Genomic DNA, 14,394 nt, shown 5'->3' on the forward strand with positions numbered 1-14,394 from the left:
GGGGCAGAAGATCAAGGTGGTGATGGCCGCGTGCTTCTGGCAGAACCCGCACATCATCGTCCTGGACGAGCCCACCAACTACCTGGACCGGGACTCCCTCGGCGCCTTGGTGCAGGCCATTCACGACTACAAGGGCGGCGTCATCATCATCTCCCACAACCGAGAGTTCGCGGGGGCGGTCTGCCAAGAGAAGTGGATCATGGATAAGGGCCGCTTGCGTCGGGAGGGGGAGTCGGTAGCCTTGCACGAGGAGGAGGAGAAAAAGGAGGAGCTTGGGGACAAGGTGGTGATCGACGCTCTGGGCAACGAGATCAAGGTGAGTCTCCTTGTTTTCTGGGCCCGGCGGCTCTGTGATCCTTCACACGGCATATTCCTGGGTCGTCCCAAGTCCCTGCGGTGTCCGTCTGCAAACTTTCGCCTCACAATATCCCCTCCTCCCGCCTAACCCACTCTGCTCGATACAGGTGAACAAGCAAACGACCCTGTCCGACAAGGAAAAGAAGAAGGAAATCAAGCGGCTGCAAAAAATGATAACCGACGGGCGGAAAAAGAAGACTCTGAATGAAGATACGATCCTGGACCTAGAGCTGAAGCTGGAGGAGCTGAAGGCCGCCCCTTGACCGGGAATTTAGAGGAGGCGATGTCCTATTAAAACCACCATCAATATAAGAATATCAAAATGATGATATCTAGTAGTATAACAGAAAAAGTCGTTGGTAACCGACTGGCGTAGAAAAAAGGTAAAGAAAAGATGAGTCAAGTAAGACAAGGGGGGCGGAACTGAGGGAGCGAAAGTAAGCCAAAGAAACAAAATTATAGGTTGCTGCATTCGTAAGGGACGCCATTTAGCAAATGAGAAATGTGTAAGCGCAGGAATAAATGAGTTCTGAAAATCATGCATGTGAATCTCGCCTATCTAGATGGAGTCCGTATGGCAAGTTAGAGAGAACGACTAGTAGACGGCAGCAAAAGGAAAATGAGCCAGCCCTTGAACTGTTTTAATTTCTATAAAGAAGTAATTAACTAGTGACCTCGTATAAACGAGTTAGGGAGTGTCCAGCCTGACACACTCATTCGCGGGAATGTCCGAAAAGTTTGTGGGTAGATAGATTGGACACGATACGAGCCGCTTTAGTTGATGGTGGATGACAGCCACGCGTACTATCATTCGTGCCTGTATCATGTCCACGACTGGCAGACACGTGGATACCGTATGTTACCACCCGACTCGGTGTTAATTCATAAGCACACACGCCAATACGCCGTAAAGAATGCCGGACACATGGGCCGTGACCTCCTGGCCGCGTGCGCGCTATGACGCCGACAAGTTCGCTAATGCAGGACAAATTCAATTTCAAGAGCGAGCGGGCCGGCTTGCGTCCTGTGGCACGCTTGGTAGGGGGCGCACCGTGCACCGATGGCGGTTTGTCCTTTCGCGCGTTTTATGATATGACTGCTGAATGTTAAAAGTAATTGTAAGGGGCTTTTGCCGGGGTTGCGAAAACTTAAAAGGACATAGAATGCAGAGCTTTCCCACTCAAGTGCTGCGTCTCGATCCCACCCTTCCTCATCTATACATCCATACGTCACTCAAAATAACGCTCTTAAACCAACGTCAGGAGGGACTTCGGCAGATTATTTGGGCGCTTTCAGTCGGACAGACAGAGGTGTACCACAATTTTCGGCGCATCTCGTCTCCTTTCCCCCGTCCCCTCTGTTGGAGAATTGAGCCTGAGCCCCAGCCTTGTGACGCCCTGAGACCACGCCTGCCCGGATTTGATTCTTACATTATTTTTACCGGAAAACCCGCCATTTAGAAGCTGGTGTTTTTGCATGGCATTAAACCCCACGGGCGACAACGGCTTCAGCCTCCAAGATGCCCACTTTGAGGTAGACAAGCTCGACACACAGCTTCATCCTTCCCATCGTCCCCACCATCAAGGCGGCTATGCGCAACCGTCGCCAGCAGGCATTGCCGTGGGAGAATCGGAGGCATTTGCCACTGGTACAGGATGGCCGGCCTCACCAATACCAGGGGTTCCGCCGGTACGCACACGGGAGGAGTACAGTGTCCGCTACAAAGAGCGAGTGCACCGCCTCGAGGCCAACGCCTCCCTTTGGGACTACTTGCTCTTCGTGCCCCACGCCATGTACATGTTCATGAACCGGTTGTGCGACGCATTCGGTTTCAAATTCATCGGCCTCCTGATGTGCGTGTACGGGCTCTCGCAGGGTCTGGGCGAGAACTACATGTCCATGTCCACAGACTACTACTTGAAGGACGTCTTGAAGCTCGAACCCGCCTCGGCCCAGGCATTCAAAAGCCTCACGCACCTGCCCTGGAACATCAAGCCCATCTACGGCCTGATGAGCGACACATTGCCCATCATGGGCTTCAAGCGCAGCCCCTACATCATTTTGGCGGGCGGTCTGGGCGTCACCGCCTGGCTGACCCTCGCGCTCCTGCGACGACCATCCTTTAACCTCTCCGCCTTCCTCATCCTCCTCGCCAACTACAGCATCGCCTCCCCCGACGTGATCATCGACGCTGCTATCACCGAGCGGTCGCAGCTCGCGCCCATGTATGCCTCCGACCTCCAGTCCCTCTCCTGGGGCAGCCATTCTCTGGGCGGGATCCTCGGCTGCTCCACCGTCGGCCAAGCACAGGCGCACTTGCACTCCCGCGGCGTGTTCGCCCTGACCTCTCTCACCTCCCTCTCCATCCTGATCCTGGCCTCCTTGCGCTGGCTCCCGGAGAAACAAATCCCTCGGGGCCCCGAGCGTTCCAACGCCTGCCGCCTGGCCTGGCATAAAGGGGGGCAACGCTCCCTTTACCTCCTCGCCTTTTTCGTGGCCTTGTGCGCCGTATTTCTCGCCACCACCATCAACCACATCGAAAATCGGCTGACCGGGGGCTACATCACTATCGCCGTCGCCGTCATTGTCACCGCCGTCGTCTACACCACCCTCGGGCGAATATCCCCGAAAATTGCCCGACCTGCCATATATTTCTTTCTGCGCGAGGCCCTGCAACCCAACATCGCAGAGGCCATGTTCTACTGGTACACGTCGGCGGAGGGCGGCCCTGGCTTTAAACCCCAGTTCTTAGGGATTTTGAACTGCATCGCCAGCGTCTCCATGATTGTGGGCATCTCCCTCTACAACAGGTAGGGTCCCGTGTAGGGGTACAGCGGGTGTCGATGCACACAATGCTCCGGCTTGTGGCGCGAACGTGGCCCGTCATGTAAGTTGAGGACGAATCCTGCAGCCTGAAGCCCCTCCCCCTCCCCCTTCCCGCTTAGGTATATGTCCACCTGGAAGTACCGCACCATATTCATCGCCTCGCAATTCTTGATGGTGGGCGCCGGCATGCTGGACTGGGTCCTGGTCAAACGCTTGAACCTCCGGGTAGGAATCAGCGACAAGGCCTTCGTGCTCGGGGACGAGGCCCTGGTCCCTTTATTGCGCCGCTTCGCCGCCATTCCCTTCTTCGTCCTCGCGGCCAAGGTCTGCCCGGCGCGCTGCGAAGCCACCCTCTTCGCCCTGCTCATGGCCCTGAGCAATTTTGGGGGCGATGTGGGGAGCTACATGGGCGTGGGATTGCTCAAAGCCTTCAGCGTCTCACGCGCGGACTACTCCCGGCTCCCGCAGGTGGTGTTGGTCAAGACCTTCTGCCGGTTCATCCCCGTCATGCTGATCCCTTTCCTCATCCCCGACGCGAGCCCGGCCGATGAGATCTTGACCGAGAAAGAGAAGCTCCTCAAGGAAGGGGAGGATGAAGAGGGCGACGGGGAGGACGGCGGCGAAATGGAGGGCGTGGAGATGGGCCGCGCGGTCATGGAGGAAGAGTCCAGTCCTGCGCGGCGGCGGCAGAAAGGCTCCAGTGGGAGTGAACGCGGGCTGATGGGACAAAGGCTGGAGGGAGGGAGGGAAGGAGGGGTCGGGGGGGGAGAGGTGCGGCCGGAGCTTGGTCATCTCGGCACGCCACTGACCATGGCGGGCGGCGAGAAAGATTCCTTGTAGGGGTAGCGGGGTTTTGAATAGGGGCAGGGGCGCTCCAAAGTTCAGTCCGCCGATCGTTGGAGGTGACGTTGTGCCCTGCTCTCTCTCGTATGAGGGAAGAATGGGTTGATTAGAAGGGGTGCGGAGGGGTGCGGAGGGAAGGGGAAGGGGGTGCACAGATGAGAAAGTCGTGCATGGCTTTCGTATCAGGATGCGGTCACTCCATAGTGGACGGGCGGCGTGTAAGTAAATAAGTATGGTTAGATGGGGATTAGATGCAAATCATCCGATGGAAATGAATTGAATTTACCCAAAGCCTGGAAGGAAATAAACTGACAAAGAGTCATGTACGGGTGTAGATGGCCTTCCTCCCGTGCGATAGCGGCCGCGGCCTTTTTTTCACTGCACCGGTCTTCTTTCGTTACCGAGTATGTGAGAGACCGTGCAGTTGACAGCCAGCTACCCTTACTACCCGTTCTTCATTCCCTTCATCACGTCATTTAACCGAGGGAATGCACGGTTCCCCTGCGGTCCTATCTTCTATCTTCTCAATATCTGACACAGCCGCTCACAAGACATGTTACTTCTTGAAGCTCTTTCTCCTGGAGGGGTAGGGCTTTGTCTCCAATCTACTTCAATGCCGGAGTTTGAACATCGACACGATCGTCTCGGCGCTTGTTGAATGCTCCGCCAAGCCCAGCTGGCTTCCTTGGTTCCCTCCTCCCACGCTGTGTCTTTCTGTCGCAGCACACTTGGGCTCACCCTCGATCTCCTTGTCGCAGTCCCTCTGGGGACATCTGGAAGAGCCGAGTCAGAGTACGACCTTCTCCTTCCCACTGCCGTTCTCTCGAAACCTTTCTTTCCCCTGTTGCCACACTACCATGGGAGGACTCTTGCACTCTGCTTTGCGGACACGGGCGAGGGAGGGAGAGGGGTTGGTTGCTTTGCGTCTTCAGTCTCTCTGAGTGACTCAACTGCATTGGTACGTTGTCCCTTTTTCTGCAAAAGCTCCGTCGTCGGCAAGGTTGGGAGGTGAGAAATCTCAAAGAAATCGCCGCTTCTGCTGCTATGGCGGCTGTTATCTCTGCTCCGACTTGAGCTCAGGCTACTGCCACTGCTGCTTCGAGGGCCGCTCACCCCTGGAGATAGCGGGGGGAGTTGAGAGAGCACGGGGCGAGCACCCACTGTCGCCGAGGCGGGGTATGCAGGCGATGCCCGGTCCTCTCCTTCGCCCTTCCCATCGGCCCCTTCCATGCCACCTTCGTCTCCTCCGAGCGATCCAGCCCCGCACTCCCACAGGCGGCGCGAAGCAGTGGTCAATGCCGGTGTTTTGGGTTCCAGGGGCGGTAAATGGACGGTCCGCTTATGTTCCAGCATCTTCTGTCGCACCTTGTGGCTGAGAGAGCTACGGAGGGAGGGCGGGGGTGGGGAGGGGGTGGCTCCGCTGCGTTGCTCCTGAATGGCGAAGAGAGCAGGGAGAGAAGGCAAAGGCAGAAGACTGTCCGCCACGATATGGTCGTCACTTTCCGCCCCGTGATTGTCACTGTCAATGGGTCGAAAGGACTGCACTCCGTCTCCTTGAACACCTTCGCCCATCCCAACCCCTGCTCCATTCTCCTCCTCCTCCCCCTGGCACGCGGCCCCCTCTCTTCCTGCCTCTTCGGCCCGGATGCTAGCTAAGCCCCTGGGCTTCGCCTTCTTTTTCAGCACCTCGGGCAGGGGACTGGAGCCCGCTACCCGAAGGCTCCGTGTCCTGCCGCTCATCTGTGTACCGTGCGTCGACATGGTGACACTGCCAAAGGGCGCCTCGCTTCCCTCTAGGCCCTCCGTGAGAAATCCTTCTCCCCCCGGCAGTCTTACCCATGGATGCGTCACTATCTCCTCCATTCCTCTCCGTCCCGCCGGGTCCAGGACTAAGAGCCCCAAGACAAAGTCGATCATTATAGGATCTAAGTCCAGTCGCTCACGCATCGTTCTCTCGATCCCTTGCAGGCTTTCCCTCATCTTGGCCTCGAAGGCAGGTGGATCATGCAGCAACTCATAGTCGTAGGCGGCCATCCACTCCTCGCAGAAGATGTCGTGACCCACGCTGAGTTCTAGAAGGATGCACCCCACGCTCCACAAGTCCGCCTTGGGCCCGTCGTAGCCCATGGACTGAGTGATCATTTCCGGGGCGAAAAATCCGGGGGAGCCGCAGAAATCCTTCAGAAACTGTCCGCGGACAAAGGAGGAACAGAGTCCGAAGTCGCAGAGTTTGACGTCGAACAGAGAGTGTGTCGCGTGCCCGTCCTGGCTCGGCGCCTTCTGGCTGCCTTGGCTGGAAGCTTGTCCCTGTTCCTGCTCCTGCCTCGACCTCTCTTCCCCACCGGAGGGGCTCTGCTCCTGCCTCGACCTCTCTTCCCCACCGGAGGGGCTCTGTGCGAGCCCGCTCCCTCTCCCGCCGCCCTGCTCCTTCATTTCCCCTCGCCCCTCGCTTTCGTCGTGGGCTGTTTTCAGCAATATGTTCTCAGGCTTGAGATCCCGGTGGCACACTCCTCGCGCGTGGCAGTAGTGAATCGCATTCAGCACTGCACGCGCTAGGGTCTGGCAATCAGGCACCGGGAGGCGAGCATCCCCCCTTTCGTCAATGTAGTCGAAAAGATCTGGAGACATTTGAGCATAAAGATGGAGGAAGGAATATGGAAAAACTTAAATTTGCACAGAGACCTCCATCCTCTTCCGCCACCAAGTCTTGCCCGCTCTCATTTCTCTCCCAGTTCCTTACCTTTGCCTCCCTTCTCCATGACCACGTACAGCCCGAAGCGACCGTTAATAACGTCCAAAACCTGCAAGATTCCTCGGTGTTTCAAAGTGCGCTGGGCGCTAATTTCACTGTCCACCCGCCGAAGCGCCGTCAGACTTGAAATTTTCTCCTTGTTGATGACTTTCAACGCGTACTCTTTCCTCCGGCCCTCCGCACCTCCGTGCTTCCCTTCTTTCCCACCGCGCGTGCAAGCGAATACCTTGGCGAACTGTCCCTCTCCCAAAAGACGTCCGACCCGGTATGGGCCGACTTGGGCCTCGGTTTCAACTAGCCGCGCGGGTACAGGGTGGGAAGGTTGTCGATGCTGTCGCTGTTCTTCGTACCCAAGGTACTGTTGGTGCTCCTCCGGGCTGACATGCATGGGAGGGATGGACGGGAAAGAGGAGGTGGTGGAGGGAAGGAACCCCCAGAGTACCTCGGCGATGTTGGCTTTGGCCTCGTCATACTTCTCGCGGAGGAGAACGAAATCGTTGTAGAGCTGTTTCTGGCACTGATACGAGTGAAGCGGGAGGAAGAGGAGGCAGGAAGGAGTGAATCTGTCTTCCGTTTAACGGAGGCCCCTCGAGGTATCAGACTTCTAGCGGATCGGTCCCCCGCTTTTTTTGGTTCTCAACCCGCCCGACGCCCTTACCTTTTGTAAGCATTTTACGTTGTCCAAGGAGCCTTTAAGTTTCCCTTCCACCTCCGCCAACCGGTAGCGCAGCATGGCGTTTTCTTCGTTCAAAGTCGCTAGCATCATAGCCTGTGCTTTTCCTTCCTTTTTGTGCTCTTCTTCTCTATCTAATTCCCGCCATGGAGCCGCTTTCCTCTCCTCCTTTTCCCGCCCGCACGCACTGTCCGAATCGATTTCATCCGCTTGGCTCATCTTCTCGGCGCCCGACGACTCCCGCCGCCAGGTGGGTGCCCCTTCTCGGGTAGTATGAAAAGGAGATGACCAGGAGGAAGAAAGGGAGGAGGAGTGGAGGGGGCCAAGACCCCAGGATGAGGACTGGTCCTGACCCGCGACGACCACATTGCCACGTCCAGAGGATGATCGACGCCGGGCATCAGCCAGGTTTGCATCCAAGCTTGAAAGCGTGTCATCAATCAGCCGACAGCGCAAAAACCATCTCCGGGCGTTGCTACTAGCGCTGCGAACCCTGCGGGAAGCGTGGAGGGGTAAATCTAAATCATCCTCGTCTTCCTCCTGTGATCCCTGCCGCCCTTCCACTAGATTTTCCTCTTCTGGGGAAATTACAGGCAGCGTTGGATTTAAAGCTAGATATAAAATATTCAGCAATTCTTCTCGAGGAGGGGGGTCATGAAATAGGGGGATTACTATGTCATCGCCGCCACTGCCGCCGAAACTACTTCTGCTACTGCCCGGAAACTTTTCAGTGCCATGGACATGGGGGGCAGAGAAGAGGGACGTGATAGTAGAGGAAATACTGTGGGCAGTATTGATACCTTGTGTACCGTTTTTGAGAAGCGGGGACGTCAACGACGAAGCCGTGGTACAGAATGAGGCCTCAGTAGTGGCGGGGGATGCGATGGATGCTATAGCCAACGAGTCTTGTCGGTCTTCTTTGAAAGCAACCCCTTTATGAGTGCTCCTAGCGCTTATTTTTGTCGTTTCTGTGCCGAGCTGCTTTCCGTGATCCATAAAAGAAATATTGTTGTAATAGTGTAGTCCCTGTACACGCGCATGCGCGTTCAAGTGATCGGAAAGACAGTTAGAACTGGCAACAAAAGTACGTGTCAGGCCTCCACTAATCAATAATAAGCACAATTTTTTGGAATCTGTTGCATAAATGTGCAGTGTTAAGCTTCGACCCCGTAATGATATCGTGTAAATGATCAATAAGGGGAGAAGCCACGACACGATATTGAGCGCTGGTGTAGTGAAAATGAATGGGAAACCGGACATGTCTCCGTGTAAAGGCATCACTAATTTTGCACTGATGTAACAAGACTTTATACAAAATCTATATGACTTCAAAAGGGGACTTGTGCCCAAAAAGACACGCCAGAGAGACGAATAATCTTCCTGACCGGGCTGGAACGATGGCGTCACCCCTACCGGATATTCAAATTTTTGAACGTTCAAATCATTCGGACGCGAAACACAGCAGCTTTCACAACTTCTTTTGATACTTTTACGACCTAAAATGAGGATGTTTTTATCAAGACAATATTCTAGTATGCCCATTGCGGGTGCCGGTCACGTCCGAGCAGCTTGATTCGCGGGGTGTTTCGAATTGTGTTTCTGCTGATAGTTTTTTCCCACCTCCCGTTCCCCCGGTGCTACTGCCACATCCTCAGCTTGATGAAAACACGGCCGTTCCCCATGCATGCTTTTACTTTCAAAGTCGTCCTTCCTAAGCGTGCATCTGATTCACTTTCCCAAGCGCTTAATGTACTTCCCCAGGTATGACATCGCCGAACGTCTGAAGCTGACCAGATCTTTAAATTCATACAACCAGAGTTGTGTCAGGCGCACCAGCCTTCGAAATAAACCGCTGCCTTTCTTCATATTCCCGAAAAGGAAATTGGCCATCTGATGGGGAAAATAAAAAAGAAAAGCATTTGATAAGTGGGTCCTGTGCCAGCCGGCGATGCACCGCAAGAGGGAAAGCGTAAGCGAGGAAACTGGGTCTGAGGAGGATGCGGGACACGAGTAACGCAACGTACAGCCGCTGTTAAGGATCAAGAAAAGAAGCAGGAGACAAGACACCAAGGCCGAGGAAGTGGGGGCACGAGATAGGCGACCACGTACCATAGGATCAACAATGTGTTGTATGCGGTACCACCGGGCCTTTTCCGAATAAAACCCGAAGATTTGGTGCAAGAAATATAGAGCTGCCGCGAGTGACAAGTTAATACCTGGCGAAAATTATGGAGGGAGACGGGACGGGGGGAGAGATAAGCACGAGACACAGCAGCCCACAGGCACGAGAAGGAAAACTTGCAACACAATTCTCACCAATCCATTGCAAAAGCGTCTGACGTCTCCGAGACGCGAAGAAGTAAGTAAGAACGAAGGCAAGACCGGCGGCAAGCTGCAGGAATCCCATGAGGAGTCCTTCAAAGACGAACATATCGGAAGTGTCGCGGGTTGAGATCAATTTGACCTTCTGCTGCGTGATCCCGAAGGGCGGGGGGCGTCGGATTATGCAGTAGATCATGCCGCCCGTGGCAATGGCGAAGACCAGGTACGAGAAACACAACCAGAGAGGGCGTCGAAAGGGCAGCGTTTTGGTCCAGGACCATTGGTCCATCAGGAAATAGACGGCCACTGCCGCTAAGACGGCAAAGAGCACTGCGCCCTTGACAGTCGCTCGCACGTCGGGGACGCGCTTCAGGGTCAGGCCGATCCGATCCTCCAACTCTTCCGCGATGGCCGTGCCACCACTTGTCACGCTCAGTTCGTCCAAATTGCGCGCCGGGAGGGAGAGGGCCTGGTTGGCGGGAAAGAAGAACAGGTGTGGCACCGTTTGCAGCTGGAACTTCTCGTGGACAACCGCCGGCGCTGTCTCCACGTCGGCCCGCGCGAAGATGAGGGGGGGCAACTGATTGTCGCTGGGTCGACGGGCGTTCCTTTGCAGGTAGGTGTTGGCCATACCTTCGAACTCGTTCCCGACAATGCTGTAGGAGGGGGGGGAAGGGGAACTTTTGAGGACCGAGGATGGCGTAGTATGGGTGCACGAAGACCAGAAGCCCTCTGCACTGTGCACCGCCACATTCGACTCGCCGTTATCCTTCCTCCCTTCGGTACTCACTGGCAAGCCTGGCACCCGTATTTGGGGTTGGCGGCCGTGAAGAGGATCACCACGGGGAAACTGCGTTTTTGACCGGGCTTGATCAGCATGGCGTCGAATTTGCTGTCGTCAAGCTCCAATACGTGCGACGGGGACTCGACCATCTTGGCGTAGTACTAGGGAGAACGAGAGATGGCGATGAAATGGGTTTGTAATTCAGGGTTGATAATGTACCTTGAGGGGTAGGGCAGGATCCGTCGTGGGGAGCAAGAAAAGGACCAAGGACATGCTAAGAGAGAGAAAAGGGATTGCCACATGCATGGATTACTGGCTGGTTGTTGAATGGGAACAGACGAAGCACACAGGCATAGCTCTTTACAATTTCGTACCTTTTGAAAGGCGGTCGTGCTGGCCCTTGTCCCTTCCGTAGCCGTGCTGGGCTTCACGGTTTGCGCCGAAGGAAGACTAAAGACAAAGAACGCGACGATGATCCGGGAGACAAGGGACTTGTGCCCCCACCCATGTTTTACGCTTGCTGTCATTCTCACGAAAGACCTACCAGGGCGTGTATGTGATCAAGGAGCGCGAGTCAGTGACTGGGGGCCCCGATCAAAGTTTAAATGAGACCGCATTCATTGAGTCACGCGCACTACTTCATGTGTGTGTGACAATAATACAAGAAATGGTGCCTTGTCCACTCCCAGGTTGGCCTGGCGTTCAGTGTCCTCCTGAGCCCATGCGAATGTTCTTCGTATCGCTGAGACTTAATAGCGACGTTTTGCAATTAATCGAGTTTAATCAAGTCATGGAAGAGAACCGATGGGCTTTTGTCTGCGGCAATTGAACGGCGCTCGGAGGAAACGAGGCCACGAAAGTCCTTTCATTGAATGGCTAAGAGCTTCATATTTTGCTAAGGGCTTGATTTTATTCGTCGTATTCACAAGATTACATTTTGTGTGCAATATTTACCTCTCCTTGCATGCATATTAAGGACCTGGCATGGTGAGAGGCGAGCCGTTGAAGAGACAAGCTAAGAAATTCTGTGGCCGGTAGTGTTGCCGGTCAATTCTTTCTTTCACATCTTTTGTAATGGAATATATATCCTGGCACTTTTTGGGGAGTTTTGGCACAGTTGCTGCCGTTTTTCGAATGGTTTTTAGGACGGAATAAGCTGGTTCGAAGAGGGCACGGGATCCATTTTTCCTATCCTCTCAAGTATACAAAGATATAGAATATGGCATATCTTTGACTATTATAACATTTTATGGTGACACATTGTAGGAAAAGAAGTCGGCCTCCAGCAATGTGTGAAGATTTGTCGTAGGTAAGCTCGCGATTCCATCCTCAACACCGATCTTTAGGGGGGGAACTTTGCACTAATTTGCTAAAGAGAAACAGCCATCCGCTCGTTCTCTCTTCTCGAAAGGAATAGATAGTATGGGAAAAGGCCCCGGTCATCTAAGGCGGGGTGATGAAGCAGGCATGGTACGTATTTATAAAAAAAGAGATGGATTAGAGTGAGTTGGCTCAGGAACCTCTCGTCTCTCACAGAACCAAAACCATGAAAACGTCAGCCGGAGAAGGCCAACCCTAATCGTCCGCTTTCTTCCTGACTTCTACTTCTCCCTCTCATGCCTGTTCCCACTTTCCTCTCTCTTTTCCCCAGCCTCCCGGTATTCCTCGAGACGCCTCCCTGTCCGGGCCCCGCCCCAATAGCGACAACATCGGGCCATCATGCTCGCCACTGGTGCCAGCGGCTACCCCTGTGGACCTTCATACGTTGTGGGAGTGGACCATGGCTGTCTCCTCTTCCTCATCACGCCGCAAACGTTTCCACGCCGTCGTGCAGGGGCTCGCGGGCGAGAGGGACGAGGCTCTCCACAGGCTCCACGCCGCCGTGTGCGAGCTCCGGCGGCTACAGCGTGTGGAGAGGGAAAGCAAGAGCTTGCGAGTCGGCCTCCGGTCGTCGGAGAGAATCCGAGGACAGCTGACATCCTTGCTGGAGGAGTGCGAGCGCTCCTGGGTCTTGTCTCCTCCTCCCTGCGCCTGTGCCCGCAAGGACTTTCCTCCGGCTGGCGTCGTGATGGGAGGCGGTCGAGGCGGGGGGAAAGAGAGCGCCAAGCTGGATGAGGCTGCGGACGAGGGGAAGAAGGAAGAGCCGAAGGAGGAAAAGGGGAAGGAGAGGGAAGAGAAGAAACTTGCGGTGGAGAAGGAGGACGAGGAGGAGGAGCAGCAGCAACAGCAACAGCAGCAACAGCAGCAGCAGCAGGAGGAGGAAGAAGAAGAGGAGGAAGCGCATACAGACGACGGTGGGGAGAAGGGGGAAAATGAAGACAAGAAAAGAGAAGAAGTTTTCCGGGGGCACTGGCGGGAATGGGGCCTGACGGAAAGCGAAGAGGGCGGCTCTCCTGAGGCCGGCCTGGGGGCGAAGAACGCCAGAACGGCAGAAGCCTCCTCCTTCCCATCCTGCGGGGCAAGCGGTAGCACCCTGACCACTGCCGCCAGCATCTTGTCGGACGCAGAGGGCTTGCACGCGGTCTTCTGTCGGTATTCCAGCCTGCAACAGCACCGCTCCAGCGCCCACCGTCCCGTCCCCGCTGCCCTGATCGCCAAGCCTTCTCCTCCTTCCTCCTCCGGCATGCCCCCCTCCCTCTTCTCCTCCCGGGGGGAGCTGCTGGCAGCGGCGAACGAAAGGAGGAAACACGCGACAGAGACCAAGAGTGCGGTGCTTCATAGCTCGGTGGTAGCTCACGTGCCTGAAAATAGAGGGGAGGTGACGAGGAGGAAAATGGGCGCCTTAGCAGGAACAGAATCCGAGGATCGCGTTGTAAAGGCCGGCAGCAGGGGGGATGTCGAGGGGGAGGAGACCGGCAGTCGTCCTGGGGGAGAGCTGCGGGACGATCCTGGCATGGGGCCCCTCGATGGGCGGAGGGCAAAAGGCGGGAAGCAGGGAGAGCAGAAGCCAGAGACGAAGACGAGGACGACGCAGGAAGACAGCAAGGACGCGCTTTTGGGGTCCAGATCTCTGGTGCATGTCGGTCATCGCAGACAGAAATCCTCCCAGGCCTCCGCCCGCCTCTTTCCTGCGGGCACAGAGACGGCGTGGGGCAGGCGTGTGGGACCCCGACCCACCAAAGAGGAGCTCTCCTGGCACCAATATTGCCCTGAGACGCCTTGTCGACGGACGCTTCCATCCATGGTAGCGCCGTCCGCCCCCCACTCGCCCTCCTTCTTGGCCCTGGCCCCCCTCTTGCCCGACACCCGGGCGGGCAGACCCAGGAGGGGGAAGGGAACGGGGAGGAAGGAAGGTAGCCGTCAGAAGGGTTATGCGGGTGCTAGGCCGGCGGAAATGGGTGGGGTGAGCGGGAAGAGCGTCGATAAGAAGACAAGGACGAGAGGAGTGATGGCTTCAGCCACGGCAGGCTCGGTGACCTCCACACGCTTGCTCTCGGCCCGTGACACGTTAAAAATCTCCTTCTCTGACGCGGACGCCGGACCCCGCCTGCCTCTTGCGGCCTGGCGCGATGCGGAGGCTCGCTCTATTTCTCACACTGCCACCTCCGTCTCCTCCTCGCGGCGTCTGTGGGTCTAATTGAGGCGATCAAGGGGAGGGCAAGGAGGAAGCAAGCTAAAGATATGTGTACCCGGGACGTGGGAAACTTTAAATAGAATTGGGGAGGCCGAGAAGGAGGAAGGATCTGAATTGTTTCATTCCTGCGACGTGGATTACGTAATCGATTAATTGAGCGAGGGGAAGGTACAGTGTGGAGGTAGAGGCGAAGGTGAGTGTGGGTTGCCAAAGGGTCTACCCATCACCCAAATGGAAGCGGAGTCTTAATTTTTAAATACCTG

General features: G+C 55.7%; 4 protein-coding genes across 4 annotated transcripts; 3 read left to right on the plus strand and 1 right to left on the minus strand.

Annotated features, from left to right (window-relative positions):
- Nucleotides 1-22: 22 nt before the first annotated feature.
- On the plus strand, nucleotides 23-1,033 carry NGA_0671820 (mrna export factor elf1; the record flags this gene model as incomplete). Its single annotated transcript, XM_005854244.1, has 2 exons — nucleotides 23-316; nucleotides 465-1,033. The coding sequence occupies 2 exons, from the start codon at nucleotides 23-25 to the stop codon at nucleotides 618-620; spliced, it is 450 nt and encodes a 149-aa protein (XP_005854306.1). The 3' UTR covers nucleotides 621-1,033.
- An 800-nt stretch (nucleotides 1,034-1,833) lies between these two features.
- On the plus strand, nucleotides 1,834-4,023 carry NGA_0170910 (uncharacterized protein; the record flags this gene model as incomplete). The annotated part of the gene is made up of 2 exons (XM_005854240.1): nucleotides 1,834-3,167; nucleotides 3,303-4,023. The coding sequence occupies 2 exons, from the start codon at nucleotides 1,834-1,836 to the stop codon at nucleotides 4,021-4,023; spliced, it is 2,055 nt and encodes a 684-aa protein (XP_005854302.1).
- A 1,651-nt stretch (nucleotides 4,024-5,674) lies between these two features.
- Nucleotides 5,675-11,099, minus strand: NGA_0171100 (cbl-interacting serine threonine-protein kinase 9; the record flags this gene model as incomplete). The annotated part of the gene is made up of 6 exons (XM_005854242.1): nucleotides 10,932-11,099; nucleotides 10,564-10,718; nucleotides 9,916-10,429; nucleotides 6,767-7,295; nucleotides 5,863-6,644; nucleotides 5,675-5,755 (listed from the first exon to the last, which is right to left on the minus strand). The coding sequence occupies exons 1-6, from the start codon at nucleotides 11,082-11,084 to the stop codon at nucleotides 5,675-5,677; spliced, it is 2,214 nt and encodes a 737-aa protein (XP_005854304.1). The 5' UTR covers nucleotides 11,085-11,099.
- Nucleotides 11,100-11,825: 726 nt separating this feature from the next.
- NGA_0171200 (uncharacterized protein) lies at nucleotides 11,826-14,134 on the plus strand (the record flags this gene model as incomplete). The annotated part of the gene is made up of 3 exons (XM_005854243.1): nucleotides 11,826-11,866; nucleotides 12,117-12,138; nucleotides 12,209-14,134. Coding segments are annotated over 3 exons (1,989 nt in total), but the record flags the coding sequence as incomplete, so codon positions are not given.
- Nucleotides 14,135-14,394: the final 260 nt, after the last annotated feature.

Source organism: Nannochloropsis gaditana, assembly GCF_000240725.1.
Source record: "Nannochloropsis gaditana CCMP526 unplaced genomic scaffold scaffold570, whole genome shotgun sequence".
In the NCBI taxonomy this organism is placed as follows: Eukaryota; class Eustigmatophyceae; order Eustigmatales; family Monodopsidaceae; genus Microchloropsis; species Microchloropsis gaditana.